Raw genomic sequence first — 14,273 nt, forward strand, 5'->3', positions numbered from 1 at the left:
GGAGCATATCCCCTTGACTCGCTGGACAATGTCCATCGGGGGTGGGTGCGCCATGTATTGTATAAATATCCCCTACAATCCATCCCCAACAGCACGAGTCAAATGTCACACAATCCGATCAAGGGTCCAAGATCCACTCTGTCCTACAATTGGAACTCGCAGATTCCTTTTATCTCCTGAGCGCGCCAGATTCCTTTGCGACACGCCCTTGCAGAATGGGCGTATCAGATTGCTGATCTCGTCGCGGAGGTGGAGCCTCGGCCGCCCCTTGCTTCTGGAATGCTTGTTGGGTCCATTGTCAACATGGTCTCGAGGATCATGACATTCAAGGGATGTTCGTGTTCGCGACTGTTGTTGGTAATGCACTCGATAGCCTTTGAATAAACAACTAACCAACAAACAAAGAACTCAAAGGGATCTACTAGCGGGTACCAACACCACAGCAAACCTTTCATGTCCAAATCCGTAAGATGATGATCACCTCGTGTTTAGCGGGAAAGGGTCCCAATATTCATCCTGAGAGTTCTCATGTAGTCCCTCGTTTGGGGCCATTTTCCAGTGACTATAGACTGAGCCGAGCCTTTGCCGAGGCGATACATGAAGTCAAGTCATGAGATAGCAAAACATCCACAGACCCAAACATTCAACCGCAAGTCCCTTTAAAATTGATGGAAATGCCTCGCAGGATCAAGCTAGTGCCAACAGAAAAGCAGACCAAGTGGAGCAAAAAGAACTTTTTCTGTGGATTGAATTGTGCAGATTGATGATTCTGATTGGTACTTTGTTGGAAGCGGTTTTTGACTGCGCCACGGTTACTTCAGAGGCAAGCCACAGATCATCCTGCACAGCCACATGACCGAGACCGATGATGCTATCCGATCCGCGAACCAGCCTATGCGCATTTCTCATCAGACTACCCATACGACAGCAGCCTTCCAACCACACCATTCCAGATACTTCACGATTGCTTAGGAAGAACGCATTGGCTTGATTCAAGACCTCCCATCACATCCACATACCCCACCATGTCGCGAGCAGGAACGTGGTTGAAAATGCTGGGAACGTAAGACGCACCCCGCCCATCCCAATACACCATTTCTAAGAGTCTGGTATCTGATGCAATGATCACTACAGCGGCATCGTCATCTGTGTCGGCGGTCCCGCCCTGGTGCAATCCATCCGCCCCACCGACGAAGAACTCTTCAAGCGATACAACCCCGATCTGCAGAAGCGCAGCCTGGAAGAGGGCGACCGTCGCGCCCAGGAATTCGATGACTACGTCAACCGGTTAAAGCAGTGGTCCAAGTCGGATAAGTCGAGTTCGTTGTCCCGTCCACCTTTGGAACACTTGTTATAAGATTGAGTCTAATGTGGTGTTTGCTGTCTAGTTTGGTACGCGGCACAGGAACAACAGGAGCAGAAACGGTCGGAGGTCGAAGCGCAGCGCAACAGTGTTAAAGAGGAGGCGCGTACACAACGTGAGGAGATGCGCAAAGAGCTGTTGGGGGATAAATAGGTTGATTGACTGCCACGGTAGACGCTCAATCTACTGTGTGTGCCGTTAGCGGTTGGATTCGTTTTGGCCTGGAAATGTGAGGATCTGCTCGCCCGGATCTTGTATTTATAATTGTGTTCCACGGGCTAGGCTTAAAATTCCTCTTTGCGTCGGGGCTTTGTTTGGATGGCCTTTTGACTTGTACGATAAGCTGGCTTTTATGAGTTCACGAAGTGTATCAGTCTAATTTTCTTGGAAGGTTCAAGCAACTCTATGTACGACGAGGTCCATCCGACACATTTCTGCTCACGCTTCAGCCGAATTCTGTGTTTGAAACCGTGATATCCGATCTGCTGCCAGAGGACCATTCTGTCCGCGGATTGATAGTTTAGGCGGCTAACTACAACGTACTAAATTTAAATCTGACAGTGACGCCATGGACCTGAGCCTAGTTTTGAGACGCGCGATCTGCAGCGTGTAGGGCTGGCATTAGCTGTCAGCGTGGCGGAGATGGATTACTTCTTCTGATTAATTTGATTTTCCTTCCATTGATTTTATTTGTATGTGTATTAAAACGTATATACACGTTTGATCGACCAAGGAGAGAATGTGTATTACCAAAATTACAGATACTGGCGCAGAGTACACTTATAGGGATCAAAATATTCAGTCAGACAAGGCCTACATGATGTGAGTACTGAGGACAATCCAACCAGGACAGTAAATCAGGCTAACCAAAGATAGCAGAGATTGAATGCTAAACCCCGAAAGGATGGGCATTGACGAGTGAGTGTCAAGCTGGCAAGGATCCACGATCATTCCACTGATCGGCTTCCAGACTCAGACCGACTCTGGCAACCGTGGCACATACTGTATACTAGTGGCCGAGCTGAGATCGCCACGTGAAGGGGTCGGATATCCTGCACAGCCTGTTTCTCGAGCAACCAGTATTCAGTCTACTTTGTACCAGTACAAGCAGCACCAACAATTATCTCAATAACGTGCATGTCGTTGTCTGTACAATTTGTGCCCGATTCCAGACAGGTCACATGATGCCACTTGTAGGCGCACGATGCTCCACTCCAGATACTATTTGTATAGCCACGGATAGTGAGATATAAATAATTATGTTGCTACCTAATTTCAGCGTCTTGTAATTCTATGATCAGTTTCCTAACACCCCAATTTTTTGTTTATCAAATATATACGGGTATATATATATTTATATATATGAGTATATTTGTACAGTAAAGTCTCTGTCTAACTTCAGGGTCTCTTTGTTTCGTCTATACGAGGGCACGGATTGGCCGCCTGGACCTTGCCTTCCCATTTACGGTGGCTATGGTCACGTGATCGAACCCGACAGAACCGAAACGCCCGTAATCTCCAAAGGCGGGCGGCGACTTGTCAGCTTCACTTCAACAACATCTCCCTCACTTCTCCATCCCACTTCATCCGATCCTCTCGACTTTCTCTGGTCACTAGTCTGGCCTTCATCCGGAGTCGCTTTTGGTGCTACTGGCCCTGTCGTTTCGATCCTTTCTCTCGGCCTCCTCTACGCGAAATCGACCGATCCCTGAATCCCCATATCTAGATCATCTGGTGACCCACCAGGTTCTACGACTGGAACTTCGATCTTTCTACTTCTTTTAAATAACCGGAATCATGTCTGAGCCACCTTACGACCCCTATATCCCCTCCGGCTCCAACGGGGCCCCCGGCCAAACGGCGCAAAATGGCGACCCCAAGACCCGCGAAATTGACAAGGTAAGCTTGAAGCCATCGACCCTTTGTACATTCTGCCACAGGGAGACGATTAGCATCGGGTTTGCCTCGGTTGGATGAGATGGATGGGATTTCCTATTGTCGTCCTGTTACGGGCCATTCAGGTCACTTGGGAACCCCTCGATGCTACCCCTGATTTTGCATGGCTGTCGCGCCACCCCGGTCGTCCGTGCATCCTAGACTGACGTGTTATCGCCGCAATAGAAAATCCAAGAGACTGTCGACACCATGCGCTCGAACATCTTCAAGGTCTCGGAGCGTGGCGAGCGTCTGGACTCGCTTCAGGATAAGACCGATAATCTGGCCACCTCGGCGCAGGGTTTCCGTCGGGGTGCCAACCGCGTCAGAAAGCAGATGTGGTGGAAGGACATGAAGATGCGCGTATGCTTGGTCATCTGCGTCATCCTCCTGCTTGTCGTGATTATCGTCCCTACCGGTTTGTCCTGCCCATGTCACCCTTGGGAAATGCCCGCGACCGTGCTAACGTCCCCCCGCTAGTTGTCACCACCACAAAATAAGCCACGAACGCAGCGACCGTCATGTTTTTCTTGGGAATGGATGTTTTTTCCAGCTGGATCATCTGTGTTGAAGCTTTGTTCTCAGCCATTAATACCTCGTGTTCTTTTGCTTTTCTTTTTCCTCGGGCGTCACCCACGTTTGTCCTCACGAATAAATCTGGTCTCCGAATGTCTCTGGCGCTGCGAGTCGATCTGATTTTGGAATGAGGCCATGCCATACGATCCGTCGACGGTGAAGATGTACATGATACTCCGGTGCTTGTTTGTGTTTGAGTACGCTTTTCTTTTTTTTTCTTATGTCTCTTTCTTATGTCCGTCTGTTTCCTTAGCTCTATAATGAATGTTCTACCCTACGTGATCAAGTAATCTCCCAACTACGGCAGCGACGATACAGTGAATACCCCCATTGATAAAGCGTAAGTCGAACATAGTTGCCTCAGGCCTGTCTGTGGATGGCCCATCTATATCGGCCATGTTGAATATGGACGGTGGTAGAATACAATGGAAATTTAGCCATGGAATAATACACTCAATTCTACTGCTGTCAAAGCCTTTCACACTTGATTCTGCTGCCACCACAGCCATCTTTGCCGGTAAAGCAGTGGCATCCCTGCGTTGGAAACACGGGCGGATGAGCGGATATATATATTCCCAAATGCCACAGCCACGACAACATAACCGGTCTGGAATTTCAACCACACCACCAATTCCAAGACTCAAGAAAATCGACCATGGAAGGGTCGGTGTGGTGGGCCATGATAGAGGTATGCGAATATTTATTACTGCTGTGATAGCGAGGTTTGCCACGTTCTAGGCGAGGCAGTCTAATGGACGGTTGTCTTTGGACCGTTGATTATCCTGTTGATGGGGAGTCTCAGTGTTGTAAAAATTGCTCGGTGGGGTATAAAAGTGTAAGATGTTGTTGTATTGAGAAGTGTTTTTGAATATGTACCCTTGTTTGTTATATAGGAGGACGATAGCGGTGATATAATGGTTTTTATGGCTTATGCTACCTGTGTGTGTATAGGAGTGCTTGTATAGAATAGAATGAGTGACTGGCGTGTTAATGAATTGCCAGTAACTACCTACGTACGTACTTCAATAAGCTGCTAGAATATATCCAGATCAGTATATCTACTAAATATAGATCTAGGTCAAAGACACTTGATCACAAGGCCTTGATAATTACTAGTCCCATGTGAAATAGTTTCCATTTACGGAAACATGCATGTGTCTCCAGCTGTCACTATGCATGTCAGCAATGATAGTACATGTTTGGTATACACGGTAGATATATTGTATAGACTGAGTAAGGCATTTTTGAAATTGTCTTACCTGTTTCAAGATGGGTCGGATATATGTGGACATGCTGACGACATGGTCAGAGGGATGCCATTTACGGAAGAATCTTTCTTTTGGCCTTGGTTGTGGTTGTTGAACCAGGCTTTTGCTCAGAGTATAGAATGGAGCTTATGGATGTACTACATTGATATTCCCAGTCCACACTGGACGATATTGGGACCGATCTCAGACATAGGCATCTGTCTCAGACTACTCAATCCTATTCTTCAATACCACTTCTCTTCATGATGTAACTTCTAGGTATCAGTGGGCAGAACGTTATCTATGAGGCTGCTAGGGGAATCATACATTACTATATCATGCCATATCTAGAGGAAGTTATGATGTTGATAGATCTATACTGATGACCATTAAAAATCGAGGCTGATCTAAAACTTCAATACTATCAAGAGATAATGCCCAGCCGAATCGGTGATACATTAGATAGGCAGTATCAAAAGACCTGAAGTCTAGTATCAATGATATGATTGTTTAACATGATGCGATCTTGTACCGTGGCTGTCACAAAACAATGTATCTCCAAGGATAGGGTGACACTCGATGGACTGTCTGTATATGGACACAGGTTAGAGATTGTGTCAGTGCATGTTGCGTTAGAATCAAATCTTTCAACCACGAGTTGTTCACCAGACATAGGTATGAGAAGCCGTAATTGTTGGGATCATTCCCATCTTACCAGAGCATCAGCCGTCGAGTTCTATTAGAAACACCATGTCAGGAACAAGACCAAACAACCATGCTCTAGTATTCGGTGTTTCCCCTCTATGTTCGTCGCGTTATTTGATCGCTTGTTAGATATGGGTCAGACTCGTCGGGCCTGGCGCGGTGCCGTTGAAACTGTAGACGCTAGAATCATTCCCAGAAGAGCTTCAAAGGTCAAGCGCAACCTTTTTATTCGCTTAGAAGTAGGCAAGTGTATAAATCTTCGCGGTCATTTGACCGATCCTATCATAGGAGCACACATCATTGATGACAGAAAGCATTGGCTACACCATGGTTTACCTTCCTAAGAGATTGACAGATTCGCGCATAGAAGATAAGTTTATCTTAGCATGGACAGCCACATCGACACATCGAGTCAGTACCCGACACCGTCGCCGTCGGAGAGCATCCGGGCTGGAAAACTAAGAACCACTTGAACAGGGATGAAATCCGCCGATCGCCAGTGCAATGCCAAGACGTGGCCATGGCGGCGGCGCCAAATGCGCTACAGACCTGGAGCTGATCAGAAGTGAAAATCTCTGCTTGATGACCATGTGTTGAGAATTCGCGAAAACTAGTTCCATGTCAGACCACATACCTACGTCAAGAGCGGAATTGGCCGCCAGCTAACCTGGCGAGAGGTTAATACCCTAATATAAACCCTACTCACCCTACCTCAGTGAGAGCCCGCGGATTGGGCCGAGTCGAGCTAGTGCGCCGTGTACAGGGCTACAAGCCAGCAAAATGGGGCGACGAGCGACAAGTCGTGACTCATGACTGGTGAAGCAGAATTATGGTGGACCAGAAGGCTGAAGGAGGCTTTCGCTAGAAGATCAGATAACGAGAGGGCCCATTTGCCAAAGGAAATCCGCCAGCATCATTCGTCAACGGGGGACCACCGCGAGATCTGATAATCATAATCTTTCCCAAAGAGGGTGGGCTCTGTGCAGGGCCAATTTCCATTCCGAGCGGAAGACGAATGACACCGTTGGGCTTCGGGCAGTGGTGGGGACGGAATGAAGATTGAGAGTCAACCGGGATGAATAGGGTGGACTGGATATTACGACTGTGTTTGGGATGTACTTGTTCCCCTCTTTTCTTTTCTTTTCTCTTTGCTTTTCATTTTCATGGCATTTTCACACAAATTCCCTGAATTCCCTGTCCTTTTTTTCCAGATCTTTTCCGCGTTAGTCGTCACCATGTTCGGCTCCGATATTCGGTGCCAAGAATCCAGCGACCAAGATCTGTGGATTCAGGTCATTAATCACTCATATGTTCAGACAGAGGGGAAAGGGAGGGATTGGATGGTAAATGGCTCAGCCAGTGAATAGAACAGCAAATGACACGACCAATATGATAGAGATGAACCATTCCTGCAGTGAGATGGAAAATGCCTCGTAGAGATGTATGAGTATTGTAGTTATTACTACCAGAGTCAAAAGGCGGTGCGGCTGACTAAGGGCAGAATCCTCTCGCCTCCACTTTGTCTTTTTTCCCTTCAACTTCGTGACTCGTTCTCTCATTTCTCTCCCCCTCCACTCTCTCCTCTTTCTCCCCCCCTCCTCTTGAGACTGGGAATTCCTATACACGGCTTCCTCTTTCTCCCCTCCCTCCTCCGCACGATCAACCCGTCCTCTCCCTCCTCCCCCTTTCTCTAGTTCTCTTCCGAAGCTGCCGCATGCTGGTTGACAAGATGTTCTCCCTTCGCACCGCCGTGCGGAGAACTTCGACCGCCACTAGACAATCCGCTCGAGCCCTCTCCACACCACACGCCGTCTCCTCGGCCAGGTTGTCCTCTCCCTATGCCCGTCACGCTCTCCGGGCGTCGGCCGTGCCCTTGCTGCAAGGTCGTCACTACTCCCGTGCCGCCGATCCGCAATTCTCGTCGACCCGCTCCACCGTCGTCCAGCTGCTGAGCAACATCGGCTCCAAGCGGGAGGTCCAGCAATACCTCTCCCATTTCACCTCCGTCTCCTCCCAGCAGTTCGCCGTGATCAAGGTCGGTGGTGCGATCATTACCGAGCACCTGGAGACCCTCTCCTCCGCGCTCGCCTTCTTGAACGGCGTGGGACTCTACCCGATTGTGGTGCACGGTGCCGGCCCCCAGCTCAACCGCATGCTCGAGGATGCCGGTGTGGAGCCCGAGTTTGAGGATGGAATCCGCGTGACCGACGGCAAGACTCTGGCGTTGGCCCGGAAGCTGTTCCTGGAGGAGAACCTGAAGCTGATCGAGGAGCTGGAGCGCATGGGGGTGCGGGCCCGTCCCGTCACCGCGGGCGTTTTCTCCGCCGACTACCTCGACAAGCAGAAGTACAACCTGGTGGGTAAGATCAATGGCGTCAACAAGAAGCCCATTGAGTCTGCCATCTCCGCGGGCTGCCTGCCCATCCTGACCTCCATGGCCGAGACCCCGGATGGCCAGGTCCTCAACGTCAACGCCGACGTGGCCGCCGGCGAGCTGGCTCGTGCCCTCCAGCCCCTCAAGATCGTCTACCTCGCCGAGAAGGGTGGCCTGTTCAACGGCGACACGGGCGAGAAGATCTCCGCCATCAACCTGGACGAGGAGTATGAGCAACTCATGCAGCAGTGGTGGGTGCGTCACGGCACTCGCCTGAAGATCAAGGAGATGAAGGATCTGCTCAACGACCTGCCGCGCACCTCCAGTGTTGCCATCATCCACCCCGCCGATCTCCAGAAGGAGTTGTTCACCGATTCGGGTGCCGGTACCCTGATCCGCCGTGGTAACAAGGTGCACACCAAGACCTCCCTCGCCGAGTTTGAGGATCTGGAGAAGTTGAAGGAGGTGCTGGTCCGGGACCGCGAGGGACTGGATGCCCGCGCGACGGTCGATCGCTACGTCGAAGGCCTCAAGGAGCGCGACTTCAAGGTCTACTACGATGAGCCCATGGAGGCCCTGGCCGTCGTGTTGCCCCCCCAGAAGGATGTTACCACCCCTCTGGCCCACCTGGCCACCTTCACCATCACTAAGTCGGGGTGGCTGACCAACGTCGCCGACAATGTGTTCGCCTCCATCAAGAAGGACTTCCCCAAGCTGGTCTGGACCGTCAAGGAGGATGACGAGAACCTGACCTGGTTCTTCGACAAGGCTGATGGCAGCCTGAGCCGGGACGGCGAGGTCCTGTTCTGGTACGGAATCGAGAACGGCGAGGAGGTCAAGCAGCTGGTCCAGGAGTTCAACAAGGACGGCCGTCAGATGTTTGGCGACCTGAACCTCGAGTCCCGCCTGCACCGTGCCGCCCAGGCGGCCACCAACATCGGCAAGGGCTTTGGCGCCAGCGCTGCCTCGACGGAGCAGAAGCGTACCTTCTCGACCACCGGAAACGCCCTGCGTGCGGCTCGCTCGGGCCGTCCCACGGTCCCCGTGCAGGCCGTGCGCACGTTCGTCACCACCAACCCGAACCCCCCTCTCGGCGAGAAGAACATGTCCAACACCCAGCCGTCCAAGGTGGCCCTCATTGGCGCTCGCGGTTACACGGGCCAGGCGCTGATCAGCCTGATCAACGCCCACCCGCACCTGGACCTGCGCCACGTCTCGTCGCGTGAGCTGGCGGGGAAGCAGCTGCAGGGTTATGACAAGCGGGAGATTATCTACGAGAACCTGAGCCCCGAGGATGTCAAGCGCATGTCCGAGAACGGCGACGTTGACTGCTGGGTCATGGCGCTGCCGAACGGCGTGTGCAAGCCTTTCGTGGACGCCGTCGACCAGGGTTCCCCCAAGGGCAACGTGATTGTCGACCTGAGTGCTGACTACCGGTTTGACGCCAACTGGACCTACGGTCTGCCCGAGCTGGTCAACCGCTCCACCATCGCTCAGGCCACCCGTATCTCCAACCCCGGCTGCTACGCGACCGCTGCCCAGATCGGCATTGCGCCTCTCGTCCCCTTCCTGTCGGCCCAGCCCACCATCTTCGGTGTTTCTGGCTACTCGGGCGCTGGCACCAAGCCCAGCCCCAAGAACGACGTGGAGTTCCTGACCAACAACATCATCCCCTACAGCTTGACCGGCCACATCCACGAGAAGGAGATTGGCTATCAACTTGGGGCCAGCGTTGCCTTTGTCCCCCACGTTGCCGTGTGGTTCCAGGGTATCCATGTATGTTATCTCCCCCCTTTCCCTCCCCGATAGGGTTTTATGTCCGAGCGATCACTAATCCTTTCTAAAGCACACGATCAGCATCCCCCTCAAGGAGAAGATGTCCTCCCGTGAAGTGCGTAACCTCTTCCACGAGCGGTACGCCGGCGAGAAGCTGGTGAAGATTGTGGGCGAGCCCCCTCTCGTCAAGGATATCGCTGGTCGCCATGGTGTGGAGGTCGGCGGCTTCGCCGTTGATGCCACCGGTACGCGGGCTGTTATCTGTGCCACCATCGATAACCTGCTGAAGGGTGCCGCCACCCAGTGCCTCCGTGAGTTTCCCGAGATCGGTGATCCTGTCTACGCTTTTACTAATGTATTTCACAGAGAACATGAACCTTGCCCTCGGATACGGCGAGTACGACGGCATCCCTCTCGAATAGATTTCCGGCCGGTCTCAGCCCGTTTAAATCTGGTATAGCCGAAGGGCAGGTATATGAAGTGTTACGCTATCAGGATCCGGTCTCCCGTCAACTTTTGCACTCTTCGAGTCTGAGTCGCGGACGGTTCTTCCTCTCCTGTCGCTTATCTTGGCACCATCTCTTTTTTCCATCTTCCTTCTCCGTTTCATGTGTCATCCTTTAGTTTGATCTGTCGCATATATCATACCCCGCGTGCATCTTCGTCGATTGCTATGGTGGGAGATCATATGTAAGGGTTTTCCTTTTATCGCCTCTTGCTATATGTTTTTCCATAACAAACACGGTCGCTGTTTTGTTTTCTTGACTGTTTTTGTTATTCCTCCAATAGAAGCCAGGCCGTCCTTTCTTGTACTATTTGTGGATATTCCCCCTCCCCCCCCTTTACATTTTTTTTATCCCATACGGGAAAGTAGGGCTTTCTGATGGGATAATGTTGCTGGCGCTGGGGGTTGTTAGAGGAGGGAATGATAACAAAAGTCTTTTCTTTCTGTCTGTCTGCTAGGGTAGGGTTCAAGCGGTGCTGACCTTGCCCCGTGTTTTCAGTTTGCATTTGCGGTTTGGACTATCTGGCTGTAGATGGATTTCTGTTTCGGTTTGTGGAAGTCTAGATTAGTATTGGACTGTACAGTACGTTAAGTAATGGGCATTGTCGGCCTTGGACTTATCTTTCACCCTTTAGGATGTGGAAATTGTAGGAGATCGCAAGCCGGCTGGTTGGCTACCTCAGGCAGACGTCCTGAGCAAATATCTGTCTTCACTTCTCATCCTCCACACTGTTTCCTCTCTTCACATCTTCCTACTATTTCCACTTTTATCAGCATCCTTTTTTTCGAGTTACAGAGTTGAACACAGTCAATATCATCTGAAGTCGTCTTACAAACGGCACGCTCAGCCTTACGAGACACCATTCACAGGTCAAAAGGCAAGTAGTTTCGTGTGAAGTCACTACGATTCACATCAGCCATCACCCAGAACAGTGTCATCGTTGAACCGCTTGAGTCTGGCAACACGCGTACGAGTCGCGAGGTATTTGCCTGGCTGTACGCGTCGGGTTGTGAAGACCATACCCTCATCCACTAGGCCATCGATAAGACTACGTTCGCTTGCGTAGGATCGCGTCTGAAAGCACCCAAGATGTTCTATAGCCATGAAAGTGAGATACTATACTCTGATTCTTGTCAAGAGTCTGATTTACTGACAAGTTCCCTTCCATCTAGTACTGACGTCCCCCGAGCATGGTGTTGCTACGATATGGTACATGACGATTAGCTTGTGCTTCTTATGTGGAAAAGACAATGGTAGCTAATCTCCGGGATTCAGGCTGGTAGCGACTCTAGGCTCAAAGTCTATCACGCGGAAGTTGAACCGCAAGGCAATATTGGATGTGGACGTTACCAGAGCTTGCGGTGTGATCAAAGACCCAGAGGCTCCAATGGCGCTGAGACTCCAGGGGAACCTGTTGTAAGCGATTAGACAGAATTTCATGTCTCTATGCGAGTGGCTAACGCGATTGATCAAACTTGTAGGTACGGAGTCTCGCGAGTCCACAATCAACAATGCGGTTATACGCTCACCGATGTCCAGGCTGTACATGACCGAATGAGATCGCTGTTAAGGGTCATGTCTGGGGGAGGATTGGATCCAAGTGCTGGAAAAGCGAGGTTTGTTAACCCTGTGCAGCCCATACTTTGTCGCTCAAGTTGCTTTGCCTGCCATCTGACATGGACATCTAGACCAGAACAGCTCATATTGCCTTACGATCCGACCTTTCTGCCAGAGACCAATCTTCCTGGACTGGGGCTCGACTTGTCCAGCTTGATACTCTCAGAGAACAAGACATTGAGTCAGCAGTCTTCCATGTTACTACCTGCTACACCCGACCTTCATCAATCCTCACTTGCCCTGAGCACCAGCCCTCGTCTCAGCTTCTCGTCCAGCGATATCGCCATGCGGGATTGGGGCCGATTCGGCTCCGACACAGACGCCACCGGCTTCGTTCAAAGCGGCCATGGCTTAGTTGGAATTGCGTCTTCTGCTTTTGAGGAGGGTGGTGTCCTGCTTCAACCGGACTTTGAGTTCGACGAGGATGGGAATATAGTCGAACTTGGACCTCGCCGCGCTTCTGAAATAACTAGGCACAGAGAAAGTGACACCCCTATTCCCCGAGAATATGATCATAACCCGCTGCATGACTTGTCAACTCAGGCGATGGCCGTAGACGACGAGATGGTAATGGTCGTTCAGGAGCCTAGCGGGTCATCTCGAGCTCAGTCGTCCACAGACCAACCCGTTGTCCCTGTTCTGGAAGAAAAGGAGGTGGAGACTGAGACTGCCCAGGCTAGTAATAGGGTATCTACAGGCCGTGGCAAACGCCAACCTAGACCCATACTCTCTGACGAACAGATCGCACTGCGAAATACAGAGTTGGCAGGCCTTAATAATGGCTATGTAGAGAACATGGCTGCTGCTGTGAAACAAAAGTCTTATAGCAAACAGTCAGCACAGGCCAAGAAGAACGCTATTCTTTGGGTGTATGGTCTTGGTATAGGATCTGTTGGTGCTGGGGTAGGCGCCTCGCAGTACCAGCATCCTTTGCAATGCTTCTCAGGAGACGCCTTGTTTGAGGCTCTAAGTGGCAAGACCCAGAGAAAGACACTCAAGCGCAAACAGCCTTTTGAGCTGGAACATGACTCCGATTCCGAGGCACGGCGAGTACGTGCAAAGGAGGAGGAATACGAGGAGGAAATGGGCCGCGGTGAACAGGTAGAGGACGAGGACTTCTGGCGCGAGGTATGCAATCCCTGTTTATTCAACCATACTGTTTTCTGAACCACATTATAGAACGTCGAGATCGGCCGTCAAGCGTCATCGGTGATTCACGACGGACACTCCCAAATGCCGTGGAACGTCACTGCCTCAGTGCAGAGTTCTCGATTCGGCTCTTCCATCGCGAATGCATTCCGCGGATTTCGAAGCGCCAGCGACGTATCGTCCCGACCCATGCCGCACTCCGTGGGATCGTTTGGAACAGATCTAGATATTGCTCAGCTGCAAGGCGGAAGATCACGCAGTCAAGCCAGTACAAGCCCACTCGCCGGGCGCAGCCTTCCTTTCGACATTGACGCGTTGACCGGCTTGGATCTCGAAGCCAACGACCTGGCGAATCTCGAAGACCTTGACCTGGGCGATTATCTCCAGACAAATCACTACTCGGATCAAAATGCCGGCGTGGAAGGCGTCCAGGGTCGAAATCAACTCGATTCTCAAAATACACACCTCTCCACACTGGACCAGGAAAGCGTCAACTTCCTCGAATTCCTCACGGTCAAAATTGACGGCCAGATGACAGCATCCACCCACGGACCCGGTGGTACTGCTTCTTCTGGAGTGAAACAAATCACCTTTTCTGCGCTCATCCCTCCAGAGAGTAGCTCTCGTGCTGTAGCGACACATGGGCTTATGCATACACTCACCCTGGCAACCAAGGGCTTCATAATTGTTGCACAGGAGCCCTACGAAGATCATAGTAGCGAGGAACATGGAACACGGTACCGCTATGGGGAGATTCATCTCCAGTTGTTGGGAGCGTAGCCACTGCAAGCATGACGTTGACGTGACTACTTGTAGGAGTATATCATTTTCTTCTTCCCGTTATGTTATTAACATCTTTGCCCTCTTACTCGTGATTTATCATAATTTCTTTGTTTTCATCTGATTTTTTTTCCAACTTTGTGGTCTCTATCTCATGTAGTTCACTACACTACTTGATATGGAAAATGAAACACCCAAGAAGAAGCTAATAAGAGGGATAGCATGTGCATGAGCAAGAAAAAAAA

General features: G+C 50.9%; 4 protein-coding genes across 4 annotated transcripts; all 4 read left to right on the plus strand.

The window, feature by feature from the left end:
• The first annotated feature begins 896 nt into the window (after positions 1-896).
• BDW47DRAFT_104191 (uncharacterized protein) lies at positions 897-1,761 on the plus strand. Its single transcript, XM_024812273.1, has 3 exons — positions 897-1,063; positions 1,135-1,319; positions 1,389-1,761. Exons 1-3 carry the CDS (start codon positions 1,026-1,028, stop codon positions 1,514-1,516), a joined length of 351 nt encoding a protein of 116 aa, XP_024673070.1. The 5' UTR covers positions 897-1,025; the 3' UTR covers positions 1,517-1,761.
• A 906-nt stretch (positions 1,762-2,667) lies between these two features.
• BDW47DRAFT_104193 (SNAP receptor SNC2) lies at positions 2,668-4,160 on the plus strand. The gene is made up of 3 exons (XM_024812274.1): positions 2,668-3,262; positions 3,485-3,716; positions 3,779-4,160. Exons 1-3 carry the CDS (start codon positions 3,161-3,163, stop codon positions 3,796-3,798), a joined length of 354 nt encoding a protein of 117 aa, XP_024673071.1. The 5' UTR covers positions 2,668-3,160; the 3' UTR covers positions 3,799-4,160.
• Positions 4,161-7,333: 3,173 nt separating this feature from the next.
• argEF (bifunctional acetylglutamate kinase/N-acetyl-gamma-glutamyl-phosphate reductase) lies at positions 7,334-10,410 on the plus strand. The gene is made up of 3 exons (XM_024818415.1): positions 7,334-9,976; positions 10,047-10,287; positions 10,343-10,410. The coding sequence occupies exons 1-3, from the start codon at positions 7,541-7,543 to the stop codon at positions 10,396-10,398; spliced, it is 2,733 nt and encodes a 910-aa protein (XP_024673072.1). The 5' UTR covers positions 7,334-7,540; the 3' UTR covers positions 10,399-10,410.
• Positions 10,411-11,571: 1,161 nt separating this feature from the next.
• Positions 11,572-14,028, plus strand: BDW47DRAFT_116954 (Rad21/Rec8 N terminal domain protein; the record flags this gene model as incomplete). Its single annotated transcript, XM_024815008.1, has 6 exons — positions 11,572-11,590; positions 11,655-11,691; positions 11,758-11,898; positions 11,964-12,098; positions 12,171-13,227; positions 13,279-14,028. 6 exons carry the CDS (start codon positions 11,572-11,574, stop codon positions 14,026-14,028), a joined length of 2,139 nt encoding a protein of 712 aa, XP_024673073.1.
• Positions 14,029-14,273: the final 245 nt, after the last annotated feature.

The sequence above is a fragment of the Aspergillus candidus genome, assembly GCF_002847045.1.
Source record: "Aspergillus candidus strain CBS 102.13 unplaced genomic scaffold BDW47scaffold_16, whole genome shotgun sequence".
NCBI lineage: Eukaryota > Fungi > Ascomycota > Eurotiomycetes > Eurotiales > Aspergillaceae > Aspergillus > Aspergillus candidus.